Raw genomic sequence first — 19930 nt, 5'->3', positions numbered from 1 at the left:
GAGCCTCCGGGAAGCACTGGGGTCGAATGTGCCAGGAGACACCTGGAGGGAGGGCAGTTCTGGGAGCCAGAAGCAGGAACACAGACTTGCATCCTTCCCCACCGGCACTGGACACACCCAGCCTCACACTCCAATGCACCCGCGCAGCTGGTGAGGAGCCCAGCTGTTTCCTGCAAAGGTGTGCGCTCTGCCTAGCCCCACCTGTTTCTCGTGGACATTCACACTCACTTCTGTCATCAGGTTGCTTCACTCTGGCCAACAGATGCATTTTCTTAAAATACTGCATTTTAAAATAATCAAAGTGTTTCACTTCTTTGTTTGCATCAAACACACTGATTTTGTAGGCTGTAACATTCTGCATTTACATGGTCCACATCTGACCGCTTCTGTAACCCTGGAAGGTGGGGAGGTGTCTTAGAATTCGATTTTCTGTACAGGAACCCTGGGTATCAGAGAGTGCTTTGCTTAAGTTACAGAGCTGGTAAGTGCTGCAAACAACACAGGAACCCACATTTCAGAGTCCTCCTTGTCTTAGTAGAAAACATTTCCAACTTATAACTCCCAATGCCCACCTGAGAAGCCATCAAAACCCACCCTTTGAGGCAGGTCGGGTAGCTATTGCCCTTAGAGCCTCTCCACAGGTCTCAGGACCCCCAAAATGACCTCTCTGGGGTCGAACAGGATGTCCAGGCCCTGGGCAGTGGGGGAGCTCTCCAGGGCCTGGCTATCCCTGTGGTTACTCTACAAAGAAATTCACTGCCTGCCAGCCTCTCTGGTCTTCATGCCTTCAAGCAAACTGCCCAAGGGCCCTTGACAAGGCTGCTCTCTGTCCACGGGAAAACGAGGACACTCAGAGCGGCGAGAAACCTCAGCCTGCCCACACTCTGCCTCCTACCCTATGACGTTAATCTCATCGTTCCTTATACTGCAAACCACCTTCATTCCTCCCTGCGCGGTACTATTCTGCGCTTCTAGCATATTTCTCAATAGACTGAAATGGTATCAGGCAAGAAGCTAAACAACAGTATCACTCGGTGGATCATCACTCCACTCCACTAAGGGTTTTAATTTTATTTTATTTCTGACCAAATTCTGATAGTTTGCAAATTTGAATCACTTACCATCTAATTAGCTGGTACATTAGTTATATTTTAGTTTATGGATTTGGCAAAGCTCGTGGGCTTACCATGTTTCACTGTATTTCTGGGTTAGAGGGACCAAAAAGGACCGAGGCGGGTGTTTACCATGACCCACGCTGACTCTTGTAAGGACGGACTTTGTGTATTTAATGTCTAGCTTATTGTCTTATTGATTGATTGATTGATTGATGGCTGTGTGGGTTGCAGTATGCAGGCTTCTCATTGCGGTGGCTTCTCCTGTTGCGGAGCACGGCTTTAGGCGCACAGGCTTCAGTAGTTGTGGGTCGCAGGCTCTAGAGCGCAGGCTCAGTAGTTGTGGCGCACGGGCTTAGCTGCTCCGCGGCATGTGGGATCTTCCCCGACCAGGGCTCGTGTGTCCCCTGCATTAGCAGGAGGATTCTTAACCACTGCGCCACCACGTAAGCCCTACTGTCTTTTTTTTTTTTTTAAGTGGCATAAACTATTTAAGAAGTGATCTCGGGGAATTTCTAGAAGATCCAAAGATTGCATTTCACAATAAACTAAACTAAAATTAATGCATTCTGTGAGGTCAGAGATCAAAGTGTCAAAGGCAGTTTGCATGTAAGAAAACAAGGAAAAGTGTCTCTGAACATAAACTACAGAAAGAAAAGACTTTGTTTAGTCCCAATTATCCTTATATATACACGCATGTCAATCTGACTCCTACATTAAGAAAAATTCCTAGGGACTGTCTCCAAAGCATTAATATCTCCATCAGTCTCTCCAAATGAGTTCTGCTGTGAGGGAGGCAGGGGGTGTGGGCAGAGCAGGCAAGACCAACAGGAGAAAGAGAGCACCCTCTGGAAACAGCAAGACTTATTCCAACTTGGATTCCAAAGAATTATAACAAAAGAGAGGGGAGGGTCTAGGACCACCCCAAATCTTTTTTTTTAACATTTTACTGCAGTATAATGGCTTTACATTGTTGTGTTAGTTTCTGCTGTACAACAAAGTGAATCAGCTATACGTATATACGTATATCCCCATATCCCCTCCCAATCCCATCCCTCTAGGCGGACCACCCCAAATCTTAGCATCTTACATACTTCAGGTTATAAGGGTTGTTCTTCCTCCCAAAAGGATAAAGAGATGAGTATATTTCAAAGGGCTTTCTTGTATGGAAACACATGTCCTTCCTGGGGGTGGTGGGTACTGGGCCTTTCCGATGGCTCAGCCACAACAGCATGTACGTCTCCCCCCACACCACGCCGCACTGCCCTACCACCACTACTACCCCCTCCTCACCCTATTACACATGCATTTGCCATGCACAGATGGCCAGAGCTTTCCCATGCCTCGGGTCCATTCAGCACAGGCTGGGCCAGGCCCTGGGCCACTGAGAACAGGGGATGGAGGGGATCAGGGCCCTGATGCCACAGATTCCACCCCCCAAAGAACCTTCCACTCCAAGGGAGGAGGGAATGGCCTGGGAGGTCCAGGGAAGGTGACTTCTGGGGTTCTGGGAAACTCATTCTGAAAATGTTCACCTACTGAAAACTCATCTAGATGTACACAGATGATTTGTGCGCTTTCCTGCATGGATGTTAAAGCTCAGCAAAAAGTTCACTTAAAAAAAAAAAATCAGGAAACAAAGCAACAGAACTAAATGCAAAAGTGTATCCTGTGGCTTTGAAAAAATGGACAGATGAGAAGTGGTGAATAGATAGCAACTGCCCTGATGCTCAGAAAGGAAACAGCCAAGAGATAGAGCTGGGGAACACCGCTTCCTCCCAGAAGTCAGCTAGATGCTGACTTCAGTTGTTGTCTGAGGCTTGCAGACTCTGCTGAAAAGCAGAAATGTCAGACTTGAACATTGTGAGCTGCCCTCCCAGGTCCAAGAGACGACTCAGTGCCTGTACTGGGTTTGTTGAGTGGTTATTACCAGAAGTGATTTCCCCCCCCAACTTCTTAAACTATCATCTGCATCTGGAAGTGCATCTGGAAGGGAAGAGGCTTGCCTCTAATCCCAATGCTGTGTTCACTCCAAGTATCATTTCTTTCCTGGGGCAATGGAAGGAACCACAATGTATGTGGATCCGAGACTGGTAGGTACTGAGCCAAGGGCAGCCTGCCAGACCAGCCCAACGTCCTGGGTCTTGCCACAGCTGGCTACCGGTCCATGAGGCCAGAAAATGCCATGTGTCATCGAGATACTTGACTCCCTGTCACAGCTTTCAAACTCTCTATCTGTTCTTTTTTTTTTTTTTTAATTTATTTATTTTATTATTTTATTTTTGGCTGTGTTGGGTTTTCGTTGCTGCGCACAGGCTTTTCTCTAGTTGCAGCGAGCGCAGGCTACTCTTGTGTGCGGGCTTCTCATTGCAGTGGCTTCTCTTGTTGCGGAGCATGGGCTCTAGGCACGCGGGCTTCAGTAGTTGTGGCATGCTGGCTCAGTAGTTGTGGCTCGCGGGCTCCAGAGCGCAGGCTCAGTTGTTGTGGCGCACGGGCTTAGTTGCTCTGCGGCATGTGGGATCTTCCCAGACCAGGGCTCAAACCCGTGTCCCCTGCATTGGCAGGCGGATTCTTAACCAATGCGCCACCAGGGAAGCCCCTCTATCTGTTCTTTACTTTGAAATCAGCACCAGATGCCATTTTCAAAAAAAGCCATCCAACCTTTCCCTCTTCAAGCCCAACCTTGGAATCCAATATTATGCTCCTTGGGGATACAGGTGTCATGCCCACACCCCCAGGCACCTCCCAAGTTCTCAAAACATATTTGAGTACAGTGGAGAAAGGAGAGCCTCTTCAATAAGTGGTGCTGGGAAAACTGGACAAGTACATGTAAAAGTATGAGATTAGATCACTCCCTAACACCATACACAAAAATAAGCTCAAAATGGATTAAAGACCTAAATGTAAGGCCAGAAACTATCAAACTCTTAGAGGAAAACATAGGCAGAACACTCTATGACATAAATCACAGCAAGATCCTTTTTGACCCACCTCCTAGAGAAATGGAAATAAAAACAAAAATAAACAAATGGGACCTCATGAAACTTAAAAGCTTTTGCACAGCAAAGGAAACCATAAACAAGACCAAAAGATAACCCTCAGAATGGGAGAAAATATTTGCAAATGAAGCAACTGACAAAGGATTAATCTCCAAAATGTATAAGCAGCTCATGCAGCTCAATAACCAAAAAACAAACAACCCAATCCAAAAATGGGCAGAAGACCTAAATAGACATTTCTCCAAAGAAGATATACAGACTGCCAACAAACACATGAAAGAATGCTCAACATCACTAATCATTAGAGAAATGCAAATCAAAACTACAATGAGGTATCACCTCATACCAGTCAGAATGGCCATCATCAAAAAATCTAGAAACAATAAATGCTGGAGAGGGTGTGGAGAAAAGGCAACACTCTTGCACTGCTGGTGGGAATGTGAATTGGTTCAGCCACTATGGAGAACAGAACGGAGGTTCCTTAGAAAACGACAAATAGAACTACCATATGACCCAGCAATCCCACTACGGGGCATATACCCTGAGAAAACCATAATTCAAAAAGAGTCATGTACCAAAATGTTCATTGCAGCTCTATTTACAATAGCTCGGAGATGGAAACAACCTAAGTGTCCATCATCGGATGAATGGATAAAGAAGATGTGGCAGGGTCTTCCCTGGTGGCGCAGTGGTTGAGAGTCCGCCTGCCGATGCAGGGGACACGGGTTCGTGCCCCGGTCCGGGAAGATCCCACATGCCGCGGAGCAGCTGGGCCCGTGAGCCATGGCCACTGAGCCTGCACGTCCGGAGCCTGTGCTCCGCAACGGGAGGGGCCACAGCAGTGAGAGGCCCGCGTACCGCAAAAAAAAAAAAAAAAAGAAGATGTGGCACATATATACAATGGAATATTACTCAGCCATAAAAAGAAATGAAACTGAGCTATCTGTAATGAGGTGGATAGACCTAGAGTCTGTCATACAGAGTGAAGTAAGTCAGAAAGACAAAGACAAATACCGTATGCTAACACATATATATGGAATTTAAGAAAAAAAAATGTCATGAAGAACCTAGGGGTAAGACAGGAATAAAGACACAGACCTACTAGAGAATGGACTTGAGGATATGGGGAGGGGGAAGGGTAAGCTGTGACAAAGCGAGAGAGAGGCATGGACATATATACACTACCAAAGGTAAGGTAGATAGCTAGTGGGAAGCAGCCGCATAGCACAGGGAGATCAGCTTGGTGCTTTGTGACCACCCGGAGGGGTGGGATAGGGAGGGTGGGAGGGAGGGAGACGCAAGAGGGAAGAGATATGGGAACATATGTATACGTATAACTGATTCACTTTGTTATAAAGCAGAAACTAATACACCATTGTAAAGCAATTATACTCCAATAAAAATGTAAAAAAAAAACATATTTGAATAACACATATCTTCCTGTTCTTAATTTTAAAATAAATACCTGCCTCCCAGAAAGCTTTGACAGGTAGAAATAAGACATTAAAGAAAAAGCAAATGGATATGAAGCCTCCAAAACATGAATATGGACTAGGTGGCCAGTCCTTGTACCCTGTTGTCACCTGTCATTTCCTAGGGGCAACTTACAGCCTTTTCCTCAAGCTTCCATCAACTGCTTAGAATCAGCCACCAAGAAGAGATGGCAACTAATTTGGTTTCTAATTGTTTTAACATTGACGCTCAGCCCCTACATTATTCAAACACACTTTCAGACCCATTCCTTAGAGAGACCTTCTCCATGTGCTGAGAGTTAAAAGGGTAGAAGATTCTCTATACCCAAGTGATTTCCATTAAAAAGTCTCTATACCCAAGTGATTTCCATTAAAAAGGACATATACACAAAATAAGTCATGCACATAAGGTAACGACATAATGCTGAGTTCCTAATGACACAAAAGATGCCAAGCTTGTTCTAGACAGCACCGTCACTGATGACTTCATGGAGTCATGGAGGTGGCAGAGTCTAAACCAGGGAGGACAGAGGGGACTGGGGACAGACGTTTCCTGGCAAGATGGCACACGTGCAAAAAGCCACGAGAACAACTTAACAAAATAAAATCCAATTTAAAAATAAGCAAAGAGGGCTTCCCTGGTGGCGCAGTGGGTGAGAGTCCGCCTGCCAATGCAGGGAACACGGGTTCGTGCCCCGGTCTGGGAAGATCCCACATGCCACGGAGCAGCTAGGCCTGTGAGCCATGGCCGCTGAGTCTGCGCTCCGCAACGGGAGCGGCCACAACAGTGAGAGGCCCGCATACCACAAAAAAATAAAAATAAAAAAATAAGCAAAGAACTTGAACAGACATTTCTCCAAAGAAGACATACAAATGGCCAACCAGCACATGAAAAGATGCTCAACATCACTAATCATTAGGGAAATACAAATCACAATGAGATACAATCTCATACCCATTAAGAGGGCCATCATAAAAAAAAAGTGTTGACAAGGACATGGAGAAACTGGAACCCTCCTCTTATGCATTGTTTGTGGGGATGTAAAATGGTACAGCTACTGTGGAAAACAATATAGAGGTTCCTCAAAAAATTAAAAATAGAATTACCATAGGATTTAGCAATCCCACTTCTGGGTTTATACACAAAAGAACTGAAAACAGGATCTTGAAGAGAGATTTGCACACCCATGTTCATAGCAGCATTATTGACAACAGCCAACATGTGGAAGCACGACTTCCCTGGCGGTCCAGTGGTTGGAACTCTGCCCTTCCACTGCAGGGGGCCCAGGTTCGATCCCTGGTCAGGGAACTAAGATCCTGCATGCTGAGCGGCATGGCCAAAAAAACAGACGTAGAAGCAACCCAAATATCCATCAATGGATGAATGGATAAAGAATATGTAGTACATACATACAGTGAAATATTATTGAGCCTTAAAAATTAAGGAAATCCTGTCCTATGCTACAATATGGATGAAACTTGAGAACACTATGCCAAGTGAAATCAGCCAGTCAACCCAAAAAAAAAAAAAAAAAAAACACAACAGGATACTACAGAGAATATTAACCACATTGACAAAACTTTAAAAATGTAACATCGGGGCTTCCCTGGTGGCGCAGTGGTTAAGAATTCGCCTGCCAATGCAGGGGACACAGGTCCGAGCCCTGGTCCGGGAAGATCCCACATGCCGCGTAGCAACTAAGCCCGTGAGCCACAACTGCTGAGCCTGCGCTCTAGAGCCCGCGAGCCTCAATTACTGAGCCCACGTGCCACCACTACTGAGACCCATGCGCCTAGAGCCCGTGCTCCGCAACAAGAGAAGCCACCGTAAGGAGAAGCCTGCGCACTGCAACGAAGAGCAGCCCCCGCTCGCCACAACTAGAGAAAGCCCGCGTGCAGCAACGAAGACGCAACACAGCCAAAAGTAAATAAATAAATAAATTTATTAAAAATTAAAAAATAAATAATAAAAATGTAACATTAAGTGAAAAAACAGAATATATGCAACATTTTTAAGTAAAAAATTTTAACTCACACACACACAAAAAAGACAAACGCCTCATACAAATGGAATCATGCAGTATGTAAAGTTGCCAAACTCTCAAGAAAAGGAAGTTGGGGGGGAGGGGGAGAAGGCGACTTATTGTTCGATGAGTTTAGAGTTTGTTTTGCGAGATGAAAAAGTTCTAGAAGTCTGCTCTACAATGATGTATATATAGTTAACACTACTATACTATACATGTAACAATGGATACGATGGTAAATTTCATGTTGTTTTTGACCACAATATTAAAAAGCCATGAGGAAAGCAGATGCTGCTGCATGCCCGTCCTTCCCCACCCCACCCCCCGGAGTGGCTTACTAAATAGATGATGCAGTAACTGTGTAAAAGATGAGAAAATTAGCTTTGCATGCAATGAATTAGAACAGGATAATCACAGCACCATTGGCACAAACCCTCCAGCTCTGCCTTCTTAGCTTCTTTGGCTCAACTGTCCCCGTGATCCTCATTGCTCTTCATGTCCACAGAGATGGCCCCCTCCTGATACTCATTTGGAAAAGTGCAGAACCCTCTGGAAATAAGCTCTCAGCCACGTGGAGGTCATCCTTCCATGGGGAGGGGACATGTTTCACGGGACTAACCACTGGATCTAGGTTCAAGGCTCTCAGGAACCCTACGTATTCTGCTGTCACCAGGCCACCACCTCCTTTGTTCTTAATATTGACCTCAGGGCCAGTCTGATTTATAGATGGATCAGCTTCTTCCCCTCCTTCCCATAGGATGGCAGACAAGCCTCATGGGGCCTGGTCACGCCGTCAGGCCACCGTGTCTGAGGAAAGGCAGAGGTTGGAGAGGGTCCAGGGCAGCAGGTGACAGTGATTAAAGGGCTGGAAACCAAGGCAAACTTTCGGATGGGGGCCTCCACAGGACTTATGCTGTCCAGTAGGGAGGCCCACTGACGCTGCAACAGCATCCAGCTGCTTCCTCCCTCCCCAAAGGGGTCCGACGGCAAGAGGCTTAGTTTGTGCTGATAAGGCAGGTGAAGTTCAGACCAACAACCCCGCACAGAGAAGTCTAACACAAAATGGACTCTTCAGGGAGGGGTCAGAAACATTTTGCCTAGATCCTTAAGGAAAACCTGTTTCCCCCAGGGATTAAATATATGTGAAACCCTCAGCTTTATAGCCTGTGGCCCAGAGGAAGCCCTCCATAAACAGCAGCTAGTTTTATTTTCCCGTCTTAATCTCATGCTTTTACAACAAAAATCTTTATACAGCTTCCAAGAAAAGGCCTATGAAGTCAGATACATGAGTACATGTACATGAAAACATCCATCCAGCTCCTCACTGAAATTGTGCATATTAAGAACTTTAGTGTTATACCTCAAGAGAAAACTGTAAAAGACAAAAATGGACAAAACAAGACCTCTGGGTCAGTGAGAGATTTTGTTGAGGCCAATAAAACGCTCTACAATGATGGAAATGTTTCCTCTGTGCCAGCCAACACAGCAGCCAGCAGACATCTGTGACTACTGAGCACTTGAAATGTGACTAGAGTGACTAAACTGAATTTTTTATCTAATTCTGATAAATTTAAATAATGACTGCTTTATTGGGCAGTCCCAGCATATCGCAAGTCTCAAGGGCAAAGACATCTTCTTCCTTGCATCTCCCTCAAAGCCCCTAATAGATCAGAATATATCATATGCACTTTGGGAAGGAAATAAATGACTATTTTAAAACAACGTATATGTATTTCATAAAATATTATACTGTGTAGGAATAAGTAGGAATGAAGTACTGATACGCACAATATGGATTCATCTCAAAAGTATTCTTTTGAGTGAAAAAAAGCCTTACACACAAGAACACACACTGTAGGATTCCATTTATATGAAGTTCTTGAAAAAGCAGAAGTAACCCACAGTAATACACATCATAACAGTGGTTGCCTTGAAGTGGGAGTAGTTGACTAGTAAGAAACATAAGAGGAAAAAAAAAAAGAAAGAAACATAAGAGGACTTTTGGGGACAACAGAAATATTCCATATCTTGATGGGTGGATGGTCACACAAGTGTGTACAAATGTCAAAACCCAAACTTTAATCTTAAGATCTGTGCATTTTATGTAAGTTATACCTCAATTTAAAAAGATAGCCACAAGAAAATGCTTATGTAATGAATGAGATTTGCAAAGTACTTTTCACCTACATTTCATTTGCCATTTTTCAATAACAACATCTCAGCACCCTGGACAGACATTATTAACATTTGACAGATGAAGAAAGTAAAAAGATAAATGATTTGTCCAAGTAGTAGTCCAGAAGAGGCAATCTCAAAGCCATGCCCTTATTGCCATGCCATTCAGCTTTCCTAAGGGGTCAAGGTCATTCATTTCCAGGGTGCCACCCTCTCCCCATGGCTCCCCCAGGAGGCCTTACCAGCACGCGGCCATCAGCCTTGGGCTGCCGGGCCAGGCTCACCCCCATCCACTCATCATCTCTGTCTTCCCGGCAGGTCTTTCCACAGGGCATACCCCGATTCTTCCCTGGAGGAAAGAGAGAAAAACCAGGCTTGGACTGAGGAATGCTACTCTCCTGTCTGCTTTCCAAAGGTCGTAACAAACAACCCAAGTGTTTGTTACTGTTACCGAACGCAGGACCCTGTGCCCGATGCACAGTGAGGCCAAACAATACGGAAGTCGGAATTGGGAACAGAGAAAGGTTTATTGCAGTGCCCTGCAAGGTGACAGGTGGCTCAAGGCTTAGAAAACTCCACACTCCCTGAAAGCTTACAGCAAAGCCCTTTTACAGGAAAGGCGAGGCAGGGGCGGGGTTAGTTTCTGGAAGCTTCTTGGTGTCAGATCCTTTGTTCCTGAGGTCCGGTCACGATGTTGCTGTAAACGTCCACCAAACAAATGTTAGTCTCTGTTATGACAAGAAGGGGCAAGGTCGCAAGGATCAACTTTTGCCCTCCTAGGTCCAGGCCTCGTTAAGAGGAGGGGTCCCTGCGCAGGCCGATCACCCTGCCCGGGAGCGCTGGTCCAGCACCCAGCCCGGGTCCTCCCGCCAGTGCCCAGCCCGGCTGAGGAGGAAGATCTCAGCTGGCGGCGCCCTCAGGGCCAGGTCCCCAGGGCCAGGTCCCCAGGCCCCGCCCAGCCGTCATCGCTGAGGGAGCCAGACGCCCAGGACCCAGCGGGCCCTCAGGCTCCTTAGGCCGCCCAACTCGGGGCCAGGTCCCGCAGACTGCGACCCAGGGTGACCGCCGCCGCCATTAGGTCGCGGAGGTGGGCACGAGGGCTCTGGAGCCCTGCAGGACACAGCCCTCGGCCTGTCCCCGGGCCCCCAGCTCACCCGTCGGCGGAGGCCGAAAGGCCTGGAGGACCCGGGGGAGAAGGCCGTGACCCGTCTGTCTCCACACTCTGCCGCGATGACCGCTTCCCCACTGACCCGGCGGAGCGCGACCTCTGACCTCTGCGCTCCGGCTCTCGCGGTAACAGCCGCGCGGCTGCCCCGCCCCTATTACATTACCAGCCCGTAAATAAGGAGCTGATAACAAGATGCAAGTTGACTCCACCACCACGTATGTTGTTTAATTGTCAATTTTTTTTCATAGCAAGACTTTCTCAAGGAAGGAAGCAGTACATTGATTTATATTACGAAGTAAGCTCCTTAATTTGTTATATACCAGTAACGGCCCACAAACCAGTCGTAGACACCATGGACACCTCCCCTATTTCTGCTGTAGAAAATCGTGACAATTCTTCATTTAAAAAAAATAATAGAAAATCTTGAGGGGAAAGGACTTTGAAGAAAGTGAGGTCTTGAATTGATGAGTACAATAAAATATATCTCTTACTTATTGAGAACCGACTATGTGCCAAGCACAGTTCTGTGTATTCATCTCTATTATCTCATCAATCCTCTCAAGGCAATCCTTATGAGATAGCTATCTTCCTTCTGATTTTACAGGTGAGGCAACTGAGGCCAAAGAGTAACTGGCAGAGCTGGGCTCTGAACCCAGGCAGATCTGACTCCAAAGATGATATATTTTCCACCAGACCAAGCGGGCTCTTATAAACATCCCTCAGTCATATCTTTTCCTACTTAAAACATAAAACCTAACATTGCTTTTAATGGCCTCCCACCTTGCACGTAGGATAGAATCCCAACACCTTACCCCAGCCTGTCGGGCCCTGTGTAGTCCAGCCCCAGCCCACCTCACCAACCTCCTCTGCTTCCACGCTCCCCTGCTCACCACTCCAGTGATGCTGTGCTTGCTCTAAATTTTAAAATGGCACAAACTTTCCTCCACTTGGAGGTTCTGCCTCCTGTAGCTGCCCGGCTTACTGCTGTGCATCTTTCCGGTCATTGTAAAAGTCACTGCCCCAGACCCTCCAATCTAGATCAGATCAAATACTCACCTCCCCTCTGGTCTTCTCACACTCAATTATTTGTTTAATATCTCTTTTGCCTACTAATTTATAAGGCCCAGGACAGCAGGATCTTTGGTGTATCCCAGTGTTTACGAAGTAACAGATACTCAATACGTGGTGGGTGGATGGGTGGAAGGAAGGAAGGAAAAATGGATGAATAATCAGGAAGAAAAAGAGGAAAGTGTGAGGGTGTGATACCCATTCCCAACTTGGCAGTGAAAATCCACTCACCTCGAGCCATGTCCAGTTCGGTGCATCTTCGGTCAGGGTTGGTGTGGACGCGGCACTTAAACACAGCCCCAGGGGACTTCACTGAAGTGCTGTACTTGGAATCCGCCTTTGGTGCACCCACAAGGACCCTGCACATCAAGAAGAAAGGGCATTCGGTCACAACCCGGTACTAAGAAAGGGCAGCCAATGGTTAAATCCTCACCCAACCATGGGTGTGTTGTCTGAATGCTCCCTGGGAGATCATACCCCAGCACTACACAGTGCTGGAGGGGGGTGGGGGCAGAGGGGAGGGACTCCTACAGTGAACCTGTTATGATTTTAACATGCCTGGAAAAAAATCTGAGTTTGGTTGGGAACACATACCACCAACAAACAGTTCCTATCCAGAATGTATAAAGAACTCCCACAGATCAATAACAAAAATACAGACAAACCAATAGAATAATAGACCAAAGACTTGAACAGATCTTTGATGAAGAAAGATAAATGGCCAATAAACATATGAAAAGGTGCTCAACTCTGTTAGTTATCAGAGAAATCCAAATGAGATACCACTTCACACCACCTAGAAGGCTAAAACCAAAAAGACTGAAAACGCCAAGTGCTGACAGGATATGGAGCACCTGGGACCCTCACACCATGCTGTGGGGAGTGTAAACCATCACGACCACTTTGGAAAAGTGATTCAACAACTCCTAAGAAAGCTAAAACAGTGCCTACCTTCTGACCCAGCTATCTCATATCTAGGAACATACCCAACAGAAACGCACATATGTCTACAGGAGACATGCACAAAATGTTCACAGCTGGGTGTGAAACAGCCCCAAACTAGAAGAAACCCAAAGATCCATCAGTGCTAGAATGCATAAATAAACTGTGGTGTAAAAATAGAATTCTATACAGCAATGAAAATCAATGAACAGTCAACTACAACCTCATGGATGAAACTCACAAACACTGAGAAAAAGACATTGGGGACAGTAGTGTACTCACTGCCTGATTCCACTTATCTGATGTTCAAAAGTAGGTGAAATTTAACAGTTGTGTTAAAGGTTGGCTACCTCGGGAGATGGAAGAGGGTTGTAACCAGGAAGAAGGGCTCCTGGAGGGAGGTGCTTAAAATGTTCTCTTTTTCAAACTGAGTGGTGTTTATACAAATTTGTGAAAATTTATTCAACTGTAGATATGTCAATGGGCACTCTTCTGGATGGGTTATACTTCAACCTTTTAAAAACTTTAGTGAATAAATAAAAAAGAAATTTAGAAATGCCTTTTGACCCATGTCCCCCTCTTGCCCCTCCCTGCCACACACATGTGTACCTTTAGGGGTGACAGGAAAGAAGTAGCAGCAATGTGGAATTATAAACTGCGTCCTCTAGCCCAAAGCAAACCGGAGATAGAAGAGTTTGGCTACAACAGGGCACGAACGTGGTTGTGCATCTTTCATCTTGAACTGAAAAGCTGCCCTGGGGATGAGCCGTCCCCAGCAGGGCCCTTGCCCACTGGAGGAAAAGAGCAAGACACACCAAGATGACAGAGACACACATTTGGGTACAGAACATGGGGGAATGGCACACATTCCCCTCCAGATGTTACAAAAACAATTCTGACCTACAGTTTTGTGCATTGTTTCTGGAAAGCAGTCAACCGAAGAGCTGTAGCAAAGAATACTAACTACCCCCAGTCAGGAATGGTTGGTGCTGAGCTACAAGGACCTGTACAACGAAACTTTAAACAAAACCCATGCTGATGTTCAAAGAGTAGACAGTGCCAAGCCACTGCTCAACTGGAACGTGAGCTGCCCCGTATCTCAAGCAGCCTGGAAGGGAGAAGCAATTCCCTCCCAAGGCTATCGGGCATGTTACGAAATAGATCATTTCCCACTGGCCTTGGAATGGAAAGCATTCTCCGTCATGCATCTCTGGAAAAGGTGTCTAAAAGCACAGGTTAGAAGGACCTTAAACAGCCTCCCTAGGGCTGTAGAAAGCTGACAAAGTCTCCCCCCCAACTCTGTCCTAAAAGCCACCTTCATCTTGGGATCTCGAACGTTCACCCCAACCCTGGTCTCAGAATGACGCTGCTCCCCTCCAACGCTCCGGCTGAGCGAAGGGGTGGAGATCTCCAGATCCGAAAACGGAGGGCTGAGACCCTCAGACGGGCCTTCAGCAAAGGCTGGCAGACCCCACAGGGACACCACCCTAATCTGGCTCAGAGACATGGTGTCAGGTTCACAAGGAGGCACGTGGGTCCCCTGAGCCCAATCCTTCAACCCCCAGGCTAGGAAGGGTGTCCTTAGTGGAACCTTTCTTTCCAGGTCAGTCTCAGAGAGTCTGGATCTGATCCTATGAGGAATCAAATCATACCACACTGAGGGGTGAGAGGAGCCAGGCCCCCAGCAGTGAGGGCACCCCCAAGCTGCCTGCTGCCGCTCAGTAACAGCCCAGGATCTGCAACCCGCCAGTGCTCCCCGGGCAGCTCCCAGCCTCTGCCTCACCACGATGGGCCACAGCTGCAGGACCCCCAAGCAGAAGGGGGGCTGGAACCCATCACCTTTGGAAATCCTAGCAAGCACTTTCCCCACAGACCACACTGCTTCCATCAACCACATGAGGGCAGCTTAGCCGGCCTGCGACTGCTCTCACTCAAATACAGGACGACACACCAAATGAAACTCCAGTGAGAAGAAAGCCACATGAAGGGGTCAATTTCCCCCCTCCACCCCGGCTTCTGGGGCTGAGCTCCAGAGCCACCGGGGCTCGGCCAAGGGTGGCTCTCTAATGCTGGCTGTGTTTACACAGGTGAGAGGCACCAGCAGCTTGCCATCTCTACACTGTAACACCCACCACCTTTCCACATGGCAGGCCATAGGAGCTGTGGCACATAAAATACCTCCTCCACTAGAAAACCCCCATGGGACAGACCTGGGTCCAGAAATTCCCACCAACTCCCAACTTATATCAGCACAGCGAATAAACGCCAATTGCAATCCATGCTATTAAAAAAAATCACAAAAAACTAAACAAGGTGGAGAATTCATCATGTACAAAGGAAGGGAAATGGCTGCAAGAAACAATGGGCTGTTTCTCTGTTATGTCCCCCACAGTGGCATTGGAACCCCAGACCTTCCACAGACTGCCACTGCTCCAGACTTCTCAACACAGATACTCAGGTATCCAAGCAGGAAGGACCCTGGAGAGCTTAAATCCCAGCACTGCTTTTCCCAGCCGAGAGCTGAGACAGAGAAGCAGAAACTTATTTCAGAATCGAAAGTTGGAGAAGGGACCTGCTGAATTATGTTTTCCTTCCAAGCCCAAGGTACTCAATGATCCTAACAACAAGGGCTGATCAAGCACTGATAACAACCATCTGGTTCAAACTCTTAATCAGCTGCTCAGAGGAGGTTTTTTCCCCCAAATCTAACAAGAAATGAAGCAAGAGATAAGGGGGCGTGTGTGCACTTGTGTGCATGACATTCACAGTGGTGGCTCGCTGGAGGACGAGCCCGTATCTCTGTGTTCACAGAACATTGTGGCTTCCTCCGCAGCCTGGTGCTGCTCTTTACCTAGGCCGCCGGCCAGCAAGACTGCTCTACAGGCCAGCCGATGAGCTTGCCTCTTCTGAAGTTAGTTCAGCTGGTTATTCGCCAGGCTGGTCCCAAGAGAGAGGGCAATGGCCCAGAGTTCAGGGCATGCCACTGAAAGATGCCATCTGCTTTCTTTCTCGTTCTCAGTTACAGAGAGACATCCCAGCCACTTCAAATGTCCCCCTCCCCCCAAAATCTTTCCCGGCACTCTTGACAAGACAATAAGTTGTTTCTTTCCTCTGTACAGTTACCATCTAAAGGAATGTCCCCACCAACAGGCTCCCAGTGATAAATCATCAGGCTGTTTCGGACCTTTGCTTGCTACTTCAAGTGTGGTCCTCAGGCCAGCAGCATGGAAAACACCTGGGAGCCTGATGGGAATGCAGAATCTCAGGCTCCATCCCCAGCCTGCTAAATCAGAACGTGCATTTTAACAAGCTCCCCAGGTGATTTATAATCTAAGAAGTGTTACAGAACCACCTACGCTGATTACAAAGAATCACGTTCATCTGGGGCCCGTATGAACTGATGACCCCGAGAAGCAAGGCTCTCCTCTCTCATCCCCAGTTAAAGATGCATACAAACTTCCCAGACATTTTAGCCTCCTCCTTAACTCAGAGCTTGGGTTCCTAATTACAAGGACAACCAGCCTGTAATGGGCCCTTGGAGTGTGCAGGTGCTGGGCTAGGCTCCCTCTGGGCACAACTGCATTTCATCTTCACAGCAAGCCTATGGGAGGCACTGATATTATCCCCACTTTACAGATGGAGAAGCAGGTGGCCACACAAGGTCATGGGACTTGCCTGAGCCCACAAAGCACGGTAAGACACCAAGTGCAGCACGCACCCCAGCAGTGGGGTGCAGGGCCCACGCCCCTACTCTGCCATCCCACGTCAGCCAGAAAGGAGGAAAAGGGAGCCAACAGGTATCGAGAACCCTCTCTGGTGCCAGCCACTCACACATGTGACCTTGTCTGAAAAAGGCATGCGATGCTCTGCAGGTGGCCCTGAGCTTAGAACTTAGATTGGAAGCTCTGTCCCCAAAGGACAGACAGGGGTTTGGAACTGAAAGATGGTCCTTCTCCTCCCCATCAGGCTGAATTTCGATCATCTTGCTTTCCTAGAACGTTCACATGGTTGGCGTGGTGCTACCCAGAGGTTAGCCTCTCTCTGTCTCTCTTTGTATTTTATTGAAGTATAGTTGATTGAAAATGTTGTACGGCAAAGTGACTCAGTTATACATACATATTCTTTTTCATTTTCTTTTCCATTATGGTTTGTCACAAGATATTGAATATAGTTCCCTGTGCTACATAACAGGACCTTGCTGTTTAGAAGAGAACATAGGCAAAACATTCTCTGATATAAAACATACCACTGTTTTCTTAGGTCACTCTCCCAAGGCAATAGAAATAAAAGCAAAAAATAAACAAATGGGACCTAATAAAACTTACAAGCTTTTGCACAGCAAAGGAAACCATAAACAGAACGATAAGACAACCTATAGACAGGGAGGAAATATTTGCAAATGATGCAGCCAAGGGCTTAATTTCCAAACTATATAAACAGCTCATACAACTCAACAACAAACAACCCAATCAAAAAATGGGAAAAGACCTAAATAGAGATATCTCCAAAGAAGACATACAGATGGCCAATAGACACATGAAGAGATGCTCAACATCACTAATTATTAGAGAAATGCTAATCAAAACTATAATGAGGTGCCACCTCTCTTAATGAGCAGTTCACGAACCTATTTGGAAATGTGGGCCCATCCGTTCATCTGCCAGCCCCAGTTATGATCATGGGTTGTCTGATTTCCTGCTCAAGGCAATCCTGTCAGGCAGCTTCTAGTGTGCACTTTACTCAGAAACGGTGGGTCACATTGCTGATAAGTGGCTGGGATTTGAACCCAGGGTGTCCATGTCCGAGGGCATGTTCTTTCCAGTCCCCCCCGAACTCCCACTTTTATTTATTGATTTATGGCTGCATCAGGTCTTAGTTGCGGCGCACGGGCTTCTCTCTAGTTGAGGCGTGTGGGTTTTCCCTCTCTAGTTGTGGCGCGCAGGCTCCAGGGCACATGGGCTCTGTAGTTGTGGCACGCAGGTTCCAGAGCGCGTGGGCTCTGTCGTTTGCGGCACGCGGGCTCTAGTTGAGGTGTGTGAGCTCAGTAGTTGTGGCTCACGGGCTTAGTTGCCCCACGGCATGTGGGATCTTAGCTCCCTGACCAGGGATTGAACCTGTGTCCCCTGTATTGGAAGGCAGATTCTTTACCACTGGACCACCAGGGAAGTCCTTCCCTCCTATTGTGGCAGTTTAAATGCACTCCGTATTTCCAACAGAGCCACTTCCTTGGTTGACCTGTGTGTGGGGAAGCAGGTTACCAAGGCTCCAGTCCAGCCTCCCATCCTACTCTGAACCCATCCCTCACCTCCTGAGAGCAAACCACCAGTCAATTCCCCTGGGAACAGGTGGCAGAAAAGGGCTGAACCACAGCTACTTCCCTGGGGGAGGCTCGGAACTGACATCATCCCAAGGGCTCCCTCCCTTCCTACAAATACCACAGAAGTGATTCTGCAGGGCGAAATTACAGCAAAATCGAGGACAGCAACTGGGGATTAAAAACCTTAAACCCATTAGGTTTGCTTTCAGGCATTTGATCCCCAAACGAAAACTTCCCTGGGGACCCACGTTTTAGTTACAGGAGTGGAATTCAATTACTGCGTGTCCACCACACCTCAGGGAAACCCCAGGTATCACTCCACATCCCTTACTGCGCAAAACACAGCCAAGACTTGAGCAGTGGGAAAGCCAGTGCCAGGAAAGCCACCTTACCATGCCAAATCCTTCACTCCCCAGAGAAGGAAATAGGTAGAATTCCACGACCAACCAGGAAAGAACAGAGTCACGGGGAGGGTCCCACCCCGGAGAGAAATTAGCCCCCCTGGCCACCCTGGATGGGAGTAAAGGGTCCTCAGAGGCTGCTGCCCCATCCAGGGGCTCAGGTCCTGGTAGATGTACCCGGAGAAGGAAACATGGCAAAGAGCCGAGGTTTTCCTTCCCCACCTGAGAGCATCAAGTAAACATTAAAATTCAAGAGGCAGAGCAAGCTGCAGAGCTCTGGAGACCTGAGTCCTGAAATCTGCCTGTTGGTTTCTCGTGAAAGTTTTCTTCTCCAAGAAAAATAGGTCAATACTTTCACATTTACTTCTTTTTTTTGGGTAAAATTCTCACCAGCACCTTGCAAGTGTGGACCTACCTCCCAGACTTACCTGGAGCCTGGGATGAGGGCCAGAGCTCCCCAGAAAAGAAGTGACCTCCCGCCTGCTCGCTGAGAAAAGGAAGAGGCATGCAAAATGCTAGGATTTACCTCACACCTGTCAGAATGGCCATCATCAAAAAGACCACAGATAACAAATGTTGGCGAGGCTGTAGAGAAAAGGGAACCCTCCTACACTGTTGGTGGGAATATATTGGATAAACTGGTGCAGCCACTATGGGGAACAGTAGGGAGGTTCCTTAAAGAACTAAAAATAGAACTACCATATGACCCAGCAATTCCATTCCTAGAAAAAAAGAAAAGACTAATTCAGAAAGATACATGCATCCCAATGTTCAAAGCGGTATTGTTTACAATTGCCAAGATATGGAAGCAAACTAAGTGTCCATCAACAGATGAATGGATAAAGAAGATGTGGTACATATAAAATGTAACATTACTCGGCCATAAAAAAGAACACAAATGGCAAAATTTCAATGGATGGACCTGAATGGTGTTATTCTTAGTGAAATAAGTCAGACAGAGAAGGATAAATACAGTATGTTATCACTGATATGTGGAATCTAAAAATGCAACAAACTAGTGAATATAACAAAAAAGAAGCAGACTCACAGATATAGAGAACAAACTAGTGGTTAACAGTGGGGGAGAGGGAAGAGGGGACAGGGCAGGACAGAGGAAGGGAATTAAGAGATACAAACTATTACGTATAAAATAAATAAGCTACAAGTATGTATTGTACAGCACAGGGAATATAGTCAGTATTTCATAATAAATTTAAAAGGAATATAATCTATAAAAATTTTGAACTATTAT

The 19930-nt window shown here is 46.8% G+C and overlaps 1 protein-coding gene across 3 annotated transcripts in view; it reads right to left on the bottom strand.

The window, feature by feature from the left end:
• ITGA9 (integrin subunit alpha 9) overlaps window positions 1-19930 on the bottom strand; it is a 353650-nt gene that overhangs the window by 324764 nt on the left and 8956 nt on the right. For all 3 annotated transcript variants that reach the window (XR_003429002.1, XM_027088159.1, XM_027088160.1), the window contains exons 2-3: window positions 12250-12377; window positions 10025-10131 (exon numbers count right to left, since the gene is read on the bottom strand). Coding sequence is in view for 2 of the 3 variants with exons in the window: in XM_027088159.1 (XP_026943960.1) it covers window positions 10025-10131; window positions 12250-12377 (235 nt within the window). In the remaining variant the exon portion in view is untranslated. The remainder of the gene's footprint in view (window positions 1-10024; window positions 10132-12249; window positions 12378-19930) is intronic.

The sequence above is a fragment of the Aethalodelphis obliquidens genome, unplaced genomic scaffold (assembly GCF_003676395.1).
Source record: "Aethalodelphis obliquidens isolate GAN/ISIS:26980383/991018 unplaced genomic scaffold, ASM367639v1 scaffold62, whole genome shotgun sequence".
Taxonomy (NCBI): domain Eukaryota; kingdom Metazoa; phylum Chordata; class Mammalia; order Artiodactyla; family Delphinidae; genus Aethalodelphis; species Aethalodelphis obliquidens.
The sequence above is the reverse complement of the archived record's forward strand: the minus strand, read 5'-3'. Positions and strand labels throughout refer to the sequence as shown.